General features: G+C 45.1%; 1 protein-coding gene across 4 annotated transcripts in view; it reads left to right on the forward strand.

Annotated features, from left to right (window-relative positions):
- LOC118371448 (netrin-G1-like) overlaps positions 1 to 18072 on the forward strand; it is a 243641-nt gene that overhangs the window by 215201 nt on the left and 10368 nt on the right. For 3 of the 4 annotated variants that reach the window (XM_052475985.1, XM_052475986.1, XM_052475984.1), the window contains 2 exons: positions 1432 to 1458; positions 2182 to 2226. In XM_052475985.1, coding sequence (XP_052331945.1) covers positions 1432 to 1458; positions 2182 to 2226 — 72 coding nt within the window. The remainder of the gene's footprint in view (positions 1 to 1431; positions 1459 to 2181; positions 2227 to 18072) is intronic. The other variant, XM_052475982.1, reaches the window with a different exon arrangement.

The raw sequence follows: 18072 nt of genomic DNA on the forward strand, positions 1-18072 counted from the left end.
CTTAATCAAATCAAACTTTAAAATGCCTTAAAAGTTTTATTTAATTTCATTTAGTCCAATTATTTAACTTCATTTTTGATTTTTTTTCAGTGGAACAGATAGAACTATCCAAGCAGAAGGTACATCTCCTTCAAATGTTGATATTTGGTTGCGTTGACAACCAAACAAACTGGATATTGAATTTTATTGTCAAGTTCTGACCTTAGTTATTTTATTTATATCTTTGTTTCAGTATGGTCAGGGCGTGAGTTGGGGTGGGTTGTCTATGTTCCGTTTTCTATGTTGTGTTTTCGCGTTTGGCCTGGTATGGTTCTCAATCAGAGGCAGGTGTCGTTAGTTGTCGCTGATTGACAATCATACTTAGGTAGCCTTTTCCCACTTGTGTTTCGTGGGTGTTTATTTTCTGTCTTTGTGTTTGTCACCAGACAGGACTGTTTCGTTTCGTATCATTCTCGTTGTAAATTTTTGTTTTAGTGTTCTGAGTTGAATAAATATCGTCATGAACGCGTACCATGATGCGCTTTTGTCCGATCCTTCATACGACGACCGTTACATTTATCTACAAAATAATAATTGATGTGATGGATTCCCCTCTCAAGCTCAACCAAAAATCTGCTTTAAAAATTAAATTGAATCTAATAAAACTTAAAATAAATGCTTTATTTTTCAATAAAGTTTTAGATTTTTTTCCCTTTTTTTCAATTTGATTTTTGGTTGAGATGTTAATGTGAATCCAACATATTAACGATTAACTTTATAATCAACCAAACGCTTAAAATCCTAGGCCTATATATATCGTCTCTTTTAGTTGAACCCTGGGTTGAATTGAAACCATGGCTGTTGATGACTTTGTAAAGGCTTTATAGATCTACTATAATTGATGCTAAATGATTTATAGAGTATGGGTTACATTTCATTTGCTATGTTAAACCCATCTTTTGGAATGACATCTTTTGGAATGACGATAGCACATTGGCCGTAATCAATGACAAATATCAAAGCTAGTCTTGGTTAAATCCCTGGATGGGAGACCAATTGAATAGCTGTAGATAGATCAAGTCTTCAGTAGGAGGTGCTTCTTCCCCATCCTATTGTTTGTCTGATAGTGGATATACGTAACAATGATCTGACATGGTTTCAAAGGAATAAACTCAACATATTTTATACAAGGTTTGTCTATGTTGAAAATTGATGACATACATAATCCTGTGGTTGGCATTTCACCAGTTTACATGATATCTCTTATTTTATATATACTGTATAAATTCTGTATCTTCCGGAATGTTAAATTTAGTTTGTGGCCTATTCTACTCTGATATTTTAAGAGGTAAAAGATGAAAGCTGTGGACATACTTTGATCATGTCTCTTTCTCTCTTTGTCATTTAAAAAAAATATATATCTTTCTCTCCTTTCATTGTTTTTCTCCATAGGTATCCATAGAAGTCATGGACCAGTGCGTAAGTTAATCAACATTTAAATACATTTATAATTTTCACCTCAGACTTAATCTTTTATAAGAATCCATTTCTGGGGAGCATCGACAAACGATAATGTCTTTAAGAGATGACTGTGTCGTTTTTAGCCATGGGCCTCGTTGCTTGTTCCCCAAATAGTGGAGGTGAACACGTGTTTTAGCTAGATAAGCTTCTTGAGCCTCTCAAAATGTCTACTCACTCATGTTGCATGAAATACTTTTTTTGTTTAACCTTTATTTAATAAGGCAAGTCAGTTAAGAACAAATTCTTATTTACAATGACGGCCTAGCGGGGAACAGTGGGTTAACTGCCTTGTTCTGGGGTAGAACGACAGATTTTTACCTTGTCAGCTCGGGGATTCAATCCAGCAACCTTTCGGTTACTGACCACTAGGCTACCTGCCGCCCCCTTGTAGATCCAAGTCCCTAAAGCACAAACCATTATCTATTACCATTATCATAGTTGGTATCGAAATGGAACATGAATCAAGATTCTAGAGTATTTTGGTGGCGATTACAAACACTGCTACTCAGTGACCTTGACTCTCTCTATTATAACAGTCGTGCATGTTCACGCAACATCATTAAGACTGCCTTTAGTGAGAAGGCTGTGCATGCTGTCAATGTGCATTCAATTAATCCAGGATGAACTATCTGATAGCGTAAAGTAACTGACACTTATATGACCTCTCCCATCTTTACACAGATCGAGCTAATGCTTCATCTCTAGGTGTTGCAAACCGTAATCAAGGTAGGCTAAAATTGAGGTTGATTTGATTATTACTAAACTGAAATTCAGGAACTGAATTTGGGGTATTGCTGTCCCATACACACTGTGAACTTTCTCTCTCACACACACACACACACACACACACACACACACACACACACACACACACACACACACACACACACACACACACACACACACACACACACACACACACACACACACACACACACACACACACACACACACACACACACACACACACACACACACACACCTACCTCTCCTCACCTCTCCTCAGCTCCCCCCTTCTCTCTCTCTCTCTCTCTCTCTCTCTCTCTCTCTCTCTCTCTCTCACACACACACAAATACACACACTCCAGCCATTCTAATACAGACCTCTGAAAAGTCCACATCATTAGGAGACATCCAGTGATCACCTACACCTCTCCTCAGCTCCACCACTTTCTCTCTCTCTCTCTCGCTCTCTCTCTCCCTCTCTCTCACACACACACACACACACACACACACACACACACACACACACACACACACACACACACACACACACACACACACACACACACACACACACACACACACACACACACACACACACACACACACACACACACACACACACACAATTACACACACTCCAGCCATTCTAATAAAGACCTCTGAAAAGTCCACATCATTAGGAGACATCCAGTGATCACCTACACCTCTCCTCAGCTCCACCACTTCTCTCTCTCTCTCTCTCGCTCTCTCTCTCTCTCTCTCTCACACACACACACACACTCCACACACACACACACACACACACACACACACACACACACACACACACACACACACACACACACACACACACACACACACACACACACACACACACACACACACACACACACACACACACACACACACACACACACACACACACACCTCAACCTCTCCTCAGCTCTTAGATGCCTTTGATCAGGCCCTCTATCTTAATTACCCACAATTCTCTCCATGGGGGCTTCCCCTCTGCTATCCTCACTGAGAGGAGAGTATAGGAAAGTGGGATGAGAGAGAGAGAGAGAGAGAGAGAGAGAGAGAGAGAGAGAGAGAGAGAGAGAGAGAGAGAGAGAGAGAGAATAGGGAATTGACAGAGGGAAGAGAGCGGAGAGAAGAGGATAGAGGGAGCTGAAGAGAGAGAAAACAGAGAGTGAGAGATGACAAGGAGAGTAGAGTGAGAGAAAACAGAGAGTGAGAGAGGATAAGGAGAGTAGAGAGAGGGAGTACAACAAGAGCAGAGAGAGGGAGTACAAGGAGAGCAGAGAGAGGGAGTACAAGGAGAGCAGAGAGAGGGAGTACAAGGAGAGTAGAGAGAGGGAGTACAAGGAGAGTAGAGAGAAAACAGAGGGAGATGACCAGGAGAGCAGAGAGAGGGAGTACAAGGAGAGTAGAGAGAGGGGGTACAAGGAGAGTAGAGAGAGGGAGTACAAGGAGAGCAGAGAGAGAGGGAGTACAAGGAGAGCAGAGAGAGGGAGTACAAGGAGAGTAGAGAGAGGGAGTACAAGGAGAGTAGAGAGAGGGGGTACAAGAAGAGCAGAGAGAGGGAGTAGAGAGAGGGAGTACAAGGAGAGTAGAGAGAGGGGGTACAAGGAGAGCAGAGAGAGGGAGTACAAGGAGAGTAGAGAGAGGGAGTACAAGGAGAGTAGAGAGAGGGAGTACAAGGAGAGTAGAGAGAGAGGGAGTACAAGGAGAGTAGAGAGAGGGAGTACAAGGAGAGTAGAGAGAGGGGGTACAAGGAGAGCAGAGAGAGGGAGTACAAGGAGAGTAGAGAGAGGGAGTACAAGGAGAGTAGAGAGAGGGAGTACAAGGAGAGTAGAGAGAGGGAGTACAAGGAGAGTAGAGGAGAGTAGAGAGGGAGTACAAGGAGAGTAGAGAGAGGGAGTACAAGGAGAGCAGAGAGAGGGAGTACAAGGAGAGCAGAGAGAGGGAGTACAAGGAGAGCAGAGAGAGGGAGTACAAGGAGAGTAGAGAGAGGGAGTACAAGGAGAGCAGAGAGAGGGAGTACAAGGAGAGTAGAGAGAGGGAGTACAAGGAGAGTAGAGAGAAAACAGAGGGAGATGACCAGGAGAGCAGAGAGAGGGAGTACAAGAAGAGCAGAGAGAGGGAGTACAAGGAGAGTAGAGAGAGGGGTTACAAGGAGAGCAGAGAGAGGGAGTACAAGGAGAGCAGAGAGAGGGAGTACAAGGAGAGCAGAGAGAGGGAGTACAAGGAGAGTAGAGAGAGGGAGTACAAGGAGAGTAGAGAGAGGGAGTACAAGGAGAGCAGAGAGAGGGAGTACAAGGAGAGTAGAGAGAGGGAGTACAAGGAGAGTAGAGAGAGGGGGTACAAGGAGAGTAGAGAGAGGGAGTACAAGGAGAGCAGAGAGAGGGGGTACAAGGAGAGTAGAGAGAGGGAGTACAAGGAGAGCAGAGAGAGGGGTACAAGGAGAGTAGAGAGAGGGAGTACAAGGAGAGTAGAGAGAGGGAGTACAAGGAGAGTAGAGAGAGGGAGTACAAGGAGAGTAGAGAGAGGGGGTACAAGGAGAGCAGAGAGAGGGAGTACAAGGAGAGTAGAGAGAGGGAGTACAAGGAGAGTAGAGAGAGGGAGTACAAGGAGAGTAGAGAGAGGGAGTACAAGGAGAGTAGAGAGAGGGAGTACAAGGAGAGCAGAGAGAGGGAGTACAAGGAGAGTAGAGAGAGGGAGTACAAGGAGAGTAGAGAGAGGGAGTACAAGGAGAGCAGAGAGAGGGAGTACAAGGAGAGTAGAGAGAGGGAGTACAAGGAGAGTAGAGAGAGGGAGTACAAAGAGTAGAGAGAAAACAGAGGGAGATGACAAGGAGAGCAGAGAGAGGGAGTACAAGGAGAGTAGAGAGAGGGAGTACAAGGAGAGTAGAGAGAGGGAGTACAAGGAGAGCAGAGAGAGGGAGTACAAGGAGAGCAGAGAGAGGGAGTACAAGGAGAGTAGAGAGAGGGAGTACAAGGAGAGTAGAGAGAGGGAGTACAAGGAGAGCAGAGAGAGGGGGTACAAGGAGAGTAGAGAGAGGGAGTACAAAGAGTAGAGAGAAAACAGAGGGAGATGGAGTACAAGGAGAGTAGAGAGAGGGAGTACAAAGAGTAGAGAGAAAACAGAGGGAGATGGAGTACAAGGAGAGTAGAGAGAGGGAGTACAAAGAGTAGAGAGAAAACAGAGGGAGATGACAAGGAGAGTAGAGAGAGGGAGTACAAGGAGAGTAGAGTGAGAGAAAACAGAGAAAAAACACAGGATGAGTCTTCTGTCAAAGGAACTGATAACGAACCCAAGATTTATAATCGCCATTTTCTTCTCTCCAATTGGAGCAAATGAAGCGCATTGGGCAGAACAAGCAAGGAGGTGGGAATAACCAAGTACAAGCTATTGGTGCGTTTTAGCATGTACTCACATTTTTTCCGATAGGTAACACCTAATCTGTGAATGTCCTATATAATTTAGGAGATATTAGAAAACTCAGGAAATATTAATGCTGTTTTGGACCCACAGTTAACCCCCTTATTTTGTTGTCACGAAACCACCTCCAAACTTCCATCCGTTTGTATTGGGCTACCGTCAGACGAATCCTGTGACACTTGTGGGAGTCGTAGAGCAAAATAAGAGAGGACGCCATTGTGTTCGTTAGAGCCGTGTTAGTTTGTGGCTCAAACGGTTTGGACATTACAAGACAGAAGTTGGCACTTCGGCATTAGCGACATCAGACAAGTTCTGTGACGCTTTACGAGGGTTTTGTCAAACTGTTCGTACGCGACTGATGTTTGTTTGTGAGAAGACCGATTTTCATGGTGCATTATGGTCTGACTAACAAACACTGTAGCTTATCCACCTTCCACCGTAGATGCGGAAGGCTGACATGGTGCGGAGGTGGTGGATTGATTCCAGTGGCGATCAGTGCCGTTTAAGATAAGGGTTGGATAATAATTTTTCATGAGAACGGCCTTATTTCTATTACAGCATGTTGGATGACTGTCATTCATATTCACCCAGCTCAATGTAACAGTGACAGGTTTAGGTTACTGTCATTCATATTCACCCAGCTCAATGTAACAGTGACAGGTTTAGGTTACTGTCATTCACATTCACCCAGTTCAATGTAACAGTGACAGGTTTAGGTTACTGTCATTCATATTCACCCAGCTCAATGTAACAGTGACAGGTTTAGGTTACTGTCATTCATATTCACCCAGCTCAATGTAACAGCGATAGGTTTAGGTTACTGTCATTCATATTCACCCAGTTCAATGTAACAGCGATAGGTTTAGGTTACTGTCATTCATATTCACCCAGCTCAATGTAACAGTGACAGGTTTAGGTTACTGTCATTCATATTCACCCAGCTCAATGTAACAGTGACAGGTTTAGGTTACTGTCATTCATATTCACCCAGCTCAATGTAACAGTGACAGGTTTAGGTTACTGTCATTCATATTCACCCAGCTCAATGTAACAGTGACAGGTTTAGGTTACTGTCATTCATATTCACCCAGCTCAATGTAACAGTGACAGGTTTAGGTTACTGTCATTCATATTCACCCAGCTCAATGTAACAGTGACAGGTTTAGGTTACTGTCATTCATATTCACCCAGCTCAATGTAACAGTGATAGGTTTAGGTTACTGTCATTCATATTCACCCAGTTCAATGTAACATCGACAGGTTTAGGTTACTGTCATTCATATTCACCCAGCTCAATGTAACAGTGACAGGTTTAGGTTACTGTCATTCATATTCACCCAGTTCAATGTAACAGTGACAGGTTTAGGTTACTGTCATTCATATTCACCCAGCTCAATGTAACAGTGACAGGTTTAGGTTACTGTCATTCATATTCACCCAGTTCAATGTAACAGTGATAGGTTTAGGTTACTCTCATTCATATTCACCCAGTTCAATGTAACGGTGACAGGTTTAGGTTACTGTCATTCATATTCACCCAGCTCAATGTAACAGTGATAGGTGTAGGTTACTGTCATTCATATTCACCCAGCTCAATGTAACAGTGATAGGTTTAGGTTACTGTCATTCATATTCACCCAGCTCAATGTAACAGTGATAGGTTTAGGTTACTGTCATTCATATTCACCCAGCTCAATGTAACAGTGATAGGTTTAGGTTACTGTCATTCATATTCACCCAGCTCAATGTAACAGTGACAGGTGACGTAATAGTAAAATTGACGTAATAGTGACGTAATAGTAACATTGACGTAATAGTGACGTAATAGTGACGCCAATAGTAACATTTTCCCTACACCCATCATGAAGTTGCTACAACCTAGCCTATGTATGAAAGTTTACAATGTAGGTGCACACAGGTCAAGAGAAACATTTGAGGAATCAAGTGACATTCAATACACTCTTGCCTGTATCTATCTGATCTAGGGTGTAATCATTAGTCCAAACAGTTGCAAACGAGAGTTTCTATTGGACGATGCATGATCACTTTGCTCGTTAATTCCTTCTCTTCATCTACACATTCTCCTTCTCTCAACTTTTCCCTTTGCTTCTGGGCTTCAGTGCACAACACTGCAGAACAACTGCACAACAGCTGTCTGTGACCAGGCGAAAACATTTCCAAGCCAAACCTTCATATCATAACTGCTAACCGCTACACACAGCCTACATCATTATCACCATATTAGCAAATGTCAAGTCAACATAGCTATTATAACTAACGCGTTTGTAAATCTGCTACAATCATGCAGTGCAGTGTACAGTTAGCAAGCAGTTTAGCAGGTACACCAGTGAGCCCCGTTGGCAATACATTAATAAAACCAAAAGCTTACATTGACTTGAAAAGGTTCCAGTGTTGGATAGCCATAGCCAGCTAGCTAACAACAACAATTTCAAAGGTATTACTGAGTTACAGTTCATATAAGGAATTCAGTTAATTTAAATCAATTAATTAGGCCCTAATCTATGGATTTCACATGATTGGGAATACAGAAAACCAGTCAGTACCTGGTGTGACCATTTGTCTCATGCAGCGCGACACATCTCCTTCACATAGAGTTGATCAGGCTGTTGATTGTGGCCTGTGGAATGTTGTCCCGCTCCTCTTCAATGGCTGTGTGAAGTCGCTGGATATTGGCGGGAACTAGAACACGATGTCGTACACGTCGATCCAGAGCATCCCAAACATGCTCAATGGGTGACATGTCTGGTGAGTATACAGGCCATGGAAGAACTGGGATATTTCCAGGAATTGTGTACAGATCCTTGCGACATGGGTCCGTGAATTATCATGCTGAAACATGAGGTGATGGAGGTCGATGAATGGCACGACAATGGGCCTCAGGATCTCGTCACGGTATCTCTGTGCATTCAAATTGCTATCGATAAAATGCAATTGTGTTTGTTGTCCGTAGCTTATGCCCGCCCATACCATAAGCGCACCGCCACCATGGGTCACTCTGTTCACAACGTTGACATCAGCAAACCACTCACCCACATGACGCCATACACGCTGTCTGTTATCTGCCCGGTACTGTTGAAACCGCGATATATCCATGAAGAGCACACTTCTGTTATTTTCATGAAATTCACTGTGGAGGATGGTCCTCCCCTTCCTCCTCTGAGGAGCCTTTTCAGATTGAGACGCAGCCCATGCAAAGAAATGGACTTCTCCGGCTTAAACTCACGGATTTCGATTGGGATTTTTGTATTATGTTAATTAGATTGAGGCAAGGGTAATTATACAACGCAATTTTTTTTAAAACTTTGGCAAAGGGCCAAGTCTACAGAACTCAGTGCACTCTGTCCGTAACATAATTTAGTTTTTAGGAGCACTGTATTACATTTACATTTACATTTAAGTCATTTAGCAGACGCTCTTATCCAGAGCGACTTACAAATTGGTGCATACACCTTATGACATCCAGTGGAACAGCCACTTTACAATAGTGCATCTAAATCTTTTTAGGGGGGGGGGTGGGTGAGAAGGATTACTTACCCTATCCTAGGTATTCCTTGAAGAGGTGGGGTTTCAGGTGTCTCCGGAAGGTGGTGATTGACTCCGCTGTCCTGGCGTCGTGAGGGAGTTTGTTCCACCATTGGGGGGCCAGAGCAGCGAACAGTTTTGACTGGGCTGAGCGGGAACTGTACTTCCTCAGTGGTAGGGAGGCGAGCAGGCCAGAGTTGGATGAACACAGTGCCCTTGTTTGGGTGTAGGGCCTGATCAGAGCCTGGAGGTACTGAGGTGCCGTTCCCCTCACAGCTCCGTAGGCAAGCACCATGGTCTTGTAGCGGATGCGAGCTTCGACTGGAAGCCAGTGGAGAGAGCGGAGGAGCGGGATGACGTGAGAGAACTTGGGAAGGTGACATAGTGATGACATGGCGATGACATAGCGATGACATGGCGATGACATAGTGATGACATGGCGATGACATAGTGATGACATGGCGATGACATAGTGATGACATGGCGATGACATAGTGATGACATGGCGATGACATAGTGATGACATGGCGATGACATAGCGATGACATGGCGATGACATAGCGATGACATGGCGATGACATAGCGATGACATGGCGATGACATAGCGATGACATGGCGATGACATAGCGATGACATGGCGATGACATAGTGATGACATGGCGATGACATAGTGATGACATGGTGCACATAAAAAAATAACTTTTGCTGTTAAATTCTCTGAATAGAAAAGTTCAATGGGTTCCCATTGCATTTTCACTCGTAGTGAGAGGACCACGCAACATACCGTGTGACTCTACTTCATAAGGTGGTTTTTATATCAATATATATTATTATATTATATTATTATTATATTAAGGTGTTACTACCGCCATTTCTCACATCATTATTTTTATAATATGATTTTTATTATTGTAAAAAAATTATATTTTTACCCCTTTTTCTCCCCAATTTCATGGTACAGTAGTTACTGTCGTCTCATCGCTGCAACTCCCGTATGGACTCGGGAAAGGCGAAGGTCGAGAGCCACGCGTCCTCCGAAACATAACCCAGCCGCGCTGCTTCTTAACACAGCGCTCAACCAACCCGGAAGCCAACCGCACCAATGTGTCGGAGGAAACACCGTACACCAAGCGACCTGGTCAGCGTGCACTTTGCCCGGCCCGCCACAGCAGTTGCTAGTGCGATGAGACAAGGATATCCCTGCCGGCCAAACCCTCCCCTAACCCGGACGATGTTTGGCCAATTGTGCGTCACCCCATGGACACATCATTATTTTTAACGACACCAAAGAGCCCACCTTGTCTGGCATATTTTGTTTTTTTTCCCGATATTTGGAAAGTTTACCGATAAATGAGCTGTTTCCATCAGGTCTGTCATGATTAATCGTCATGTACTTTACTTTAAAAAAAGGTTTAAACTAAACCTGGTTAGTGATGCTAAACTAGCAGGACTTCGGCCATGTTTCATCTAGCTCCATCTTCTCCCAGTGACCTCCGCTCGACTTCCTGTCATCACCATATGTGGAAGTTCTCAACGGATTCTTCAGGTTTATACCCTGTTGTCTGTGCTACTGTGGGCTTTATGTACATTGATCTGCAGCTATCTCTGGTTAATCCCTGTGCACAGATCTCCTGTCTGTCTGTCTGTTGTCTGTGCTACTGTGGGGTTTATGTACATTGATCTGCAGCTATCTCTGGTTAATCCCTGTGCACAGATCTCCTGTCTGTCTGTCTGTTGTCTGTGCTACTGTGGGGTTTATGTACATTGATCTGCAGCTATCTCTGGTTAATCCCTGTGCACAGATCTCCTGTCTGTCTGTCTGTTGTCTGTGCTACTGTGGGGTTTATGTACATTGATCTGCAGCTATCTCTGGTTAATCCCTGTGCACAGATCTCCTGTCTGTCTGTCTGTTGTCTGTGCTACTGTGGGGTTTATGTACATTGATCTGCAGCTATCTCTGGTTAATCCCTGTGCACAGATCTCCTGTCTGTCTGTCTGTTGTCGGTGCCACTGTGGGGTTTATGTAGATTGATCTGCAGCTATCTCTGGTTAATCCCTGTGCACAGATCTCCTGTCTGTCTGTCTGTTGTCGGTGCTACTGTGGGGTTTATGTACATTGATCTGCAGCTATCTCTGGTTAATCCCTGTGCACAGATCTCCTGTCTGTCTGTTGTCGGTGCTACTGTGGGCTTTATGTAGATTGATCTGCAGCTATCTCTGGTTAATCCCTGTGCACAGATCTCCTGTCTGTCTGTTGTCTGTGCTACTGTGGGGTATATGTACATTGATCTGCAGCTATCTCTGGTTAATCCCTGTGCACAGATCTCCTGTCTGTCTGTCTGTTGTCGGTGCTACTGTGGGCTTTATGTAGATTGATCTGCAGCTATCTCTGGTTAATCCCTGTGCACAGATCTCCTGTCTGTCTGTCTGTTGTCTGTGCTACTGTGGGGTTTATGTACATTGATCTGCAGCTATCTCTGGTTAATCCCTGTGCACAGATCTCCTGTCTGTCTGTCTGTTGTCGGTGCTACTGTGGGCTTTATGTACATTGATCTGCAGCTATCTCTGGTTAATCCCTGTGCACAGATCTCCTGTCTGTCTGTCTGTTGTCGGTGCTACTGTGGGGTTTATGTACATTGATCTGCAGCTATCTCTGGTTAATCCCTGTGCACAGATCTCCTGTCTGTCTGTCTGTTGTCTGTGCTACTGTGGGGTATATGTAGATTGATCTGCAGCTATCTCTGGTTAATCCCTGTGCACAGATCTCCTGTCTGTCTGTCTGTTGTCGGTGCTACTGTGGGGTTTATGTAGATTGATCTGCAGCTATCTCTGGTTAATCCCTGTGCACAGATCTCCTGTCTGTCTGTCTGTTGTCGGTGCTACTGTGGGGTTTATGTACATTGATCTGCAGCTATCTCTGGTTAATCCCTGTGCACAGATCTCCTGTCTGTCTGTTGTCTGTGCTACTGTGGGGTATATGTAGATTGATCTGCAGCTATCTCTGGTTAATCCCTGTGCACAGATCTCCTGTCTGTCTGTCTGTTGTCTGTGCTACTGTGGGGTTTATGTAGATTGATCTGCAGCTATCTCTGGTTAATCCCTGTGCACAGATCTCCTGTCTGTCTGTTGTCGGTGCTACTGTGGGGTATATGTAGATTGATCTGCAGCTATCTCTGGTTAATCCCTGTGCACAGATCTCCTGTCTGTCTGTTGTCTGTGCTACTGTGGGCTTTATGTACATTGATCTGCAGCTATCTCTGGTTAATCCCTGTGCACAGATCTCCTGTCTGTCTGTTGTCTGTGCTACTGTGGGGTTTATGTAGATTGATCTGCAGCTATCTCTGGTTAATCCCTGTGCACAGATCTCCTGTCTGTCTGTCTGTTGTCGGTGCTACTGTGGGGTTTATGTAGATTGATCTGCAGCTATCTCTGGTTAATCCCTGTGCACAGATCTCCTGTCTGTCTGTTGTCTGTGCTACTGTGGGGTTTATGTAGATTGATCTGCAGCTATCTCTGGTTAATCCCTGTGCACAGATCTCCTGTCTGTCTGTTGTCGGTGCTACTGTGGGGTTTATGTACATTGATCTGCAGCTATCTCTGGTTAATCCCTGTGCACAGATCTCCTGTCTGTCTGTCTGTTGTCTGTGCTACTGTGGGGTTTATGTACATTGATCTGCAGCTATCTCTGGTTAATCCCTGTGCACAGATCTCCTGTCTGTCTGTTGTCTGTGCTACTGTGGGGTTTATGTACATTGATCTGCAGCTATCTCTGGTTAATCCCTGTGCACAGATCTCCTGTCTGTCTGTCTGTCTGTTGTCGGTGCCACTGTGGGGTATATGTAGATTGATCTGCAGCTATCTCTGGTTAATCCCTGTGCACAGATCTCCTGTCTGTCTGTTGTCTGTGCTACTGTGGGGTTTATGTACATTGATCTGCAGCTATCTCTGGTTAATCCCTGTGCACAGATCTCCTGTCTGTCTGTTGTCGGTGCTACTGTGGGGTTTATGTACATTGATCTGCAGCTATCTCTGGTTAATCCCTGTGCACAGATCTCCTGTCTGTCTGTTGTCTGTGCTACTGTGGGCTTTATGTAGATTGATCTGCAGCTATCTCTGGTTAATCCCTGTGCACAGATCTCCTGTCTGTCTGTTGTCTGTGCTACTGTGGGGTATATGTAGATTGATCTGCAGCTATCTCTGGTTAATCCCTGTGCACAGATCTCCTGTCTGTCTGTTGTCTGTGTAAAAAGTGTTCCAGTGATAGTCTCTCCTCGCGTGCCCCAGCCTTCGTAGCCCTCACAGCCCTCACAGCCCTCAATGCCCCGAAGGCAGAAATGAGAAGGTAGCTTTTAGGATTTTCAGGATAAAGGTAAAGCAGAGGGGGATCTATTCTTCAGCTGCTATTTTCATCTCTTTCTCCCAGAGTTTGTGTGTGTGTGTGTGTGTGTGTGTGTGTGTGTGTGTGTGTGTGTGTGTGTGTGTGTGTGTGTGTGTGTGTGTGTGTGTGTGTGTGTGTGTGTGTGTGTGTGTGTGCCTTCATGGTCGAATTGCTGCAAAGAAACCACTATTAAAAACACCAATAATAAGAAGAGACTTGCTTGGGCCAAGGAACACGAGCAATGGACATTAGACTGGTGGAAATCTGTCCTTTGGTCTGATGAGTCCAAATTTTAGATTTTTGTTTCCAAACGTCTTTGTGAAACGCAGAGTAGGTGACCCGATGATCTCCGCAGGTGTGCTTCTCACCGTGAAGCGTGGAGGAGGAGGTGTGATGGTGTGGGGGTGCTTTGTTGGTGATACTGTCAGTGATTTATTTACAATTCAAGGCACACTTAACCAGCATGGCTACTATAGCATTCTGAAGTGATACGCCATAACATCTGGTTTGTGTGTGGTTAGATCTGTAGCCACGAAGGTTGAGGTTAGATCTGTAGCCACGAAGGTTGAGGTTAGATCTGTAGCCACGAAGGTTGAGGTTAGATCTGTAGCCACGAAGGTTGAGGTTAGATCTGTAGCCACGAAGGTTGAGGTTAGATCTGTAGCCACGAAGGTTGAGGTTAGATCTGTAGCCACGAAGGTTGAGGTTAGATCTGTAGCCACGAAGGTTGAGGTTAGATCTGTAGCCACGAAGGTTGAGGTTAGATCTGTAGCCACGAAGGTTGAGGTTAGATCTGTAGCCACGAAGGTTGAGGTTAGATCTGTAGCCACGAAGGTTGAGGTTAGATCTGTAGCCACGAAGGTTGAGGTTAGATCTGTAGCCACGAAGGTTGAGGTTAGATCTGTAGCCACGAAGGTTGAGGTTAGATCTGTAGCCACGAAGGTTGTGGTTAGATCTGTAGCCACGAAGGTTGAGGTTAGATCTGTAGCCACGAAGGTTGAGGTTAGATCTGTAGCCACGAAGGTTGAGGTTAGATCTGTAGCCACGAAGGTTGAGGTTAGATCTGTAGCCACGAAGGTTGAGGTTAGATCTGTAGCCACGAAGGTTGAGGTTAGATCTGTAGCCACGAAGGTTGAGGTTAGATCTGTAGCCACGAAGGTTGAGGTTAGATCTGTAGCCACGAAGGTTGAGGTTAGATCTGTAGCCACGAAGGTTGAGGTTAGATCTGTAGCCACGAAGGTTGAGGTTAGATCTGTAGCCACGAAGGTTGAGGTTAGATCTGTAGCCACGAAGGTTGAGGTTAGATCTGTAGCCACGAAGGTTGAGGTTAGATCTGTAGCCACGAAGGTTGAGGTTAGATCTGTAGCCACGAAGGTTGAGGTTAGATCTGTAGCCACGAAGGTTGAGGTTAGATCTGTAGCCACGAAGGTTGAGGTTAGATCTGTAGCCACGAAGGTTGAGGTTAAATCTGTAGCCACGAAGGTTGAGGTTAAATCTGTAGCCACGAAGGTTGAGGTTAGATCTGTAGCCACGAAGGTTGAGGTTAGATCTGTAGCCACGAAGGTTGAGGTTAGATCTGTAGCCACGAAGGTTGAGGTTAGATCTGTAGCCACGAAGGTTGAGGTTAGATCTGTAGCCACGAAGGTTGAGGTTAAATCTGTAGCCACGAAGGTTGAGGTTAAATCTGTAGCCACGAAGGTTGAGGTTAGATCTGTAGCCACGAAGGTTGAGGTTAGATCTGTAGCCACGAAGGTTGAGGTTAGATCTGTAGCCACGAAGGTTGAGGTTAGATCTGTAGCCACGAAGGTTGAGGTTAGATCTGTAGCCACGAAGGTTGAGGTTAGATCTGTAGCCACGAAGGTTGAGGTTAGATCTGTAGCCACGAAGGTTGAGGTTAGATCTGTAGCCACGAAGGTTGAGGTTAGATCTGTAGCCACGAAGGTTGAGGTTAGATCTGTAGCCACGAAGGTTGAGGTTAGATCTGTAGCCACGAAGGTTGAGGTTAGATCTGTAGCCACGAAGGTTGAGGTTAGATCTGTAGCCACGAAGGTTGAGGTTAGATCTGTAGCCACGAAGGTTGAGGTTAAATCTGTAGCCACGAAGGTTGAGGTTAAATCTGTAGCCACGAAGGTTGAGGTTAGATCTGTAGCCACGAAGGTTGAGGTTAGATCTGTAGCCACGAAGGTTGAGGTTAGATCTGTAGCCACGAAGGTTGAGGTTAGATCTGTAGCCACGAAGGTTGAGGTTAGATCTGTAGCCACGAAGGTTGAGGTTAAATCTGTAGCCACTAAGGTTGAGGTTAAATCTGTAGCCACGAAGGTTGAGGTTAGATCTGTAGCCACGAAGGTTGAGGTTAGATCTGTAGCCACGAAGGTTGAGGTTAGATCTGTAGCCACGAAGGTTGAGGTTAGATCTGTAGCCACGAAGGTTGAGGTTAGATCTGTAGCCACGAAGGTTGAGGTTAGATCTGTAGCCACGAAGGTTGAGGTTAGATCTGTAGCCACGAAGGTTGAGGTTAGATCTGTAGCCACGAAGGTTGAGGTTAGATCTGTAGCCACGAAGGTTGAGGTTAAATCTGTAGCCACGAAGGTTGAGGTTAAATCTGTAGCCACGAAGGTTGAGGTTAGATCTGTAGCCACGAAGGTTGAGGTTAGATCTGTAGCCACGAAGGTTGAGGTTAGATCTGTAGCCACGAAGGTTGAGGTTAGATCTGTAGCCACGAAGGTTGAGGTTAGATCTGTAGCCACGAAGGTTGAGGTTAGATCTGTAGCCACGAAGGTTGAGGTTAAATCTGTAGCCACGAAGGTTGAGGTTAGATCTGTAGCCACGAAGGTTGAGGTTAGATCTGTAGCCACGAAGGTTGAGGTTAGATCTGTAGCCACGAAGGTTGAGGTTAGATCTGTAGCCACTAAGGTTGAGGTTAAATCTGTAGCCACTAAGGTTGAGGTTAAATCTGTAGCCACTAAGGTTGAGGTTAGATCTGTAGCCACTAAGGTTGAGGTTAAATCTGTAGCCACTAAGGTTGAGGTTAGATCTGTAGCCACGAAGGTTGAGGTTAGATCTGTAGCCACGAAGGTTGAGGTTAGATCTGTAGCCACGAAGGTTGAGGTTAGATCTGTAGCCACGAAGGTTGTGGTTAGATCTGTAGCCACGAAGGTTGAGGTTAGATCTGTAGCCACGAAGGTTGAGGTTAGATCTGTAGCCACTAAGGTTGAGGTTAGATCTGTAGCCACGAAGGTTGAGGTTAAATCTGTAGCCACTAAGGTTGAGGTTAGATCTGTAGCCACGAAGGTTGAGGTTAAATCTGTAGCCACTAAGGTTGAGGTTAGATCTGTAGCCACGAAGGTTGAGGTTAGATCTGTAGCCACGAAGGTTGAGGTTAGATCTGTAGCCACGAAGGTTGAGGTTAGATCTGTAGCCACGAAGGTTGAGGTTAGATCTGTAGCCACGAAGGTTGAGGTTAGATCTGTAGCCACGAAGGTTGAGGTTAGATCTGTAGCCACGAAGGTTGAGGTTAGATCTGTAGCCACGAAGGTTGAGGTTAGATCTGTAGCCACGAAGGTTGAGGTTAGATCTGTAGCCACGAAGGTTGAGGTTAGATCTGTAGCCACGAAGGTTGAGGTTAGATCTGTAGCCACGAAGGTTGAGGTTAGATCTGTAGCCACGAAGGTTGAGGTTAGATCTGTAGCCACGAAGGTTGAGGTTAGATCTGTAGCCACGAAGGTTGAGGTTAGATCTGTAGCCACGAAGGTTGAGGTTAGATCTGTAGCCACGAAGGTTGAGGTTAGATCTGTAGCCACGAAGGTTGAGGTTAGATCTGTAGCCACGAAGGTTGAGGTTAGATCTGTAGCCACGAAGGTTGAGGTTAAATCTGTAGCCACGAAGGTTGAGGTTAGATCTGTAGCCACGAAGGTTGAGGTTAGATCTGTAGCCACGAAGGTTGAGGTTAGATCTGTAGCCACGAAGGTTGAGGTTAAATCTGTAGCCACGAAGGTTGAGGTTAGATCTGTAGCCACGAAGGTTGAGGTTAGATCTGTAGCCACGAAGGTTGAGGTTAGATCTGTAGCCACGAAGGTTGAGGTTAGATCTGTAGCCACTAAGGTTGTGGTTAGAAGTGTAGCCGCTAAGGTTGTGGTTAGATCTGTAGCCACGAAGGTTGTGGTTAGAAGTGTAGCCACTAAGGTTGTGATTAGAAGTGTAGCCGCTAAGGTTGTGGTTAGAAGTGTAGCCGCTAAGGTTGTGGTTAGATCTGTAGCTACTAAGGTTGTGATTAGAAGCGTAGCTCCTCTTGGTACTAGGGGGCAGTGTTGGTTGTGGTTAGATCTGTAGCCACTAAGGTTGTGGTTAGAAGCGTAGCTCCTCTTGGTACTAGGGGGCAGTGTTGGTTGTGGATAGATCTGTAGCCACTAAGGTTGTGGTTAGAAGCGTAGCTCCTCTTGGTACTAGGGGGCAGTGTTGGTTGTGGATAGATCTGTAGCCAC

The sequence above is a fragment of the Oncorhynchus keta genome, chromosome 23 (assembly GCF_023373465.1).
Source record: "Oncorhynchus keta strain PuntledgeMale-10-30-2019 chromosome 23, Oket_V2, whole genome shotgun sequence".
NCBI lineage: Eukaryota > Metazoa > Chordata > Actinopteri > Salmoniformes > Salmonidae > Oncorhynchus > Oncorhynchus keta.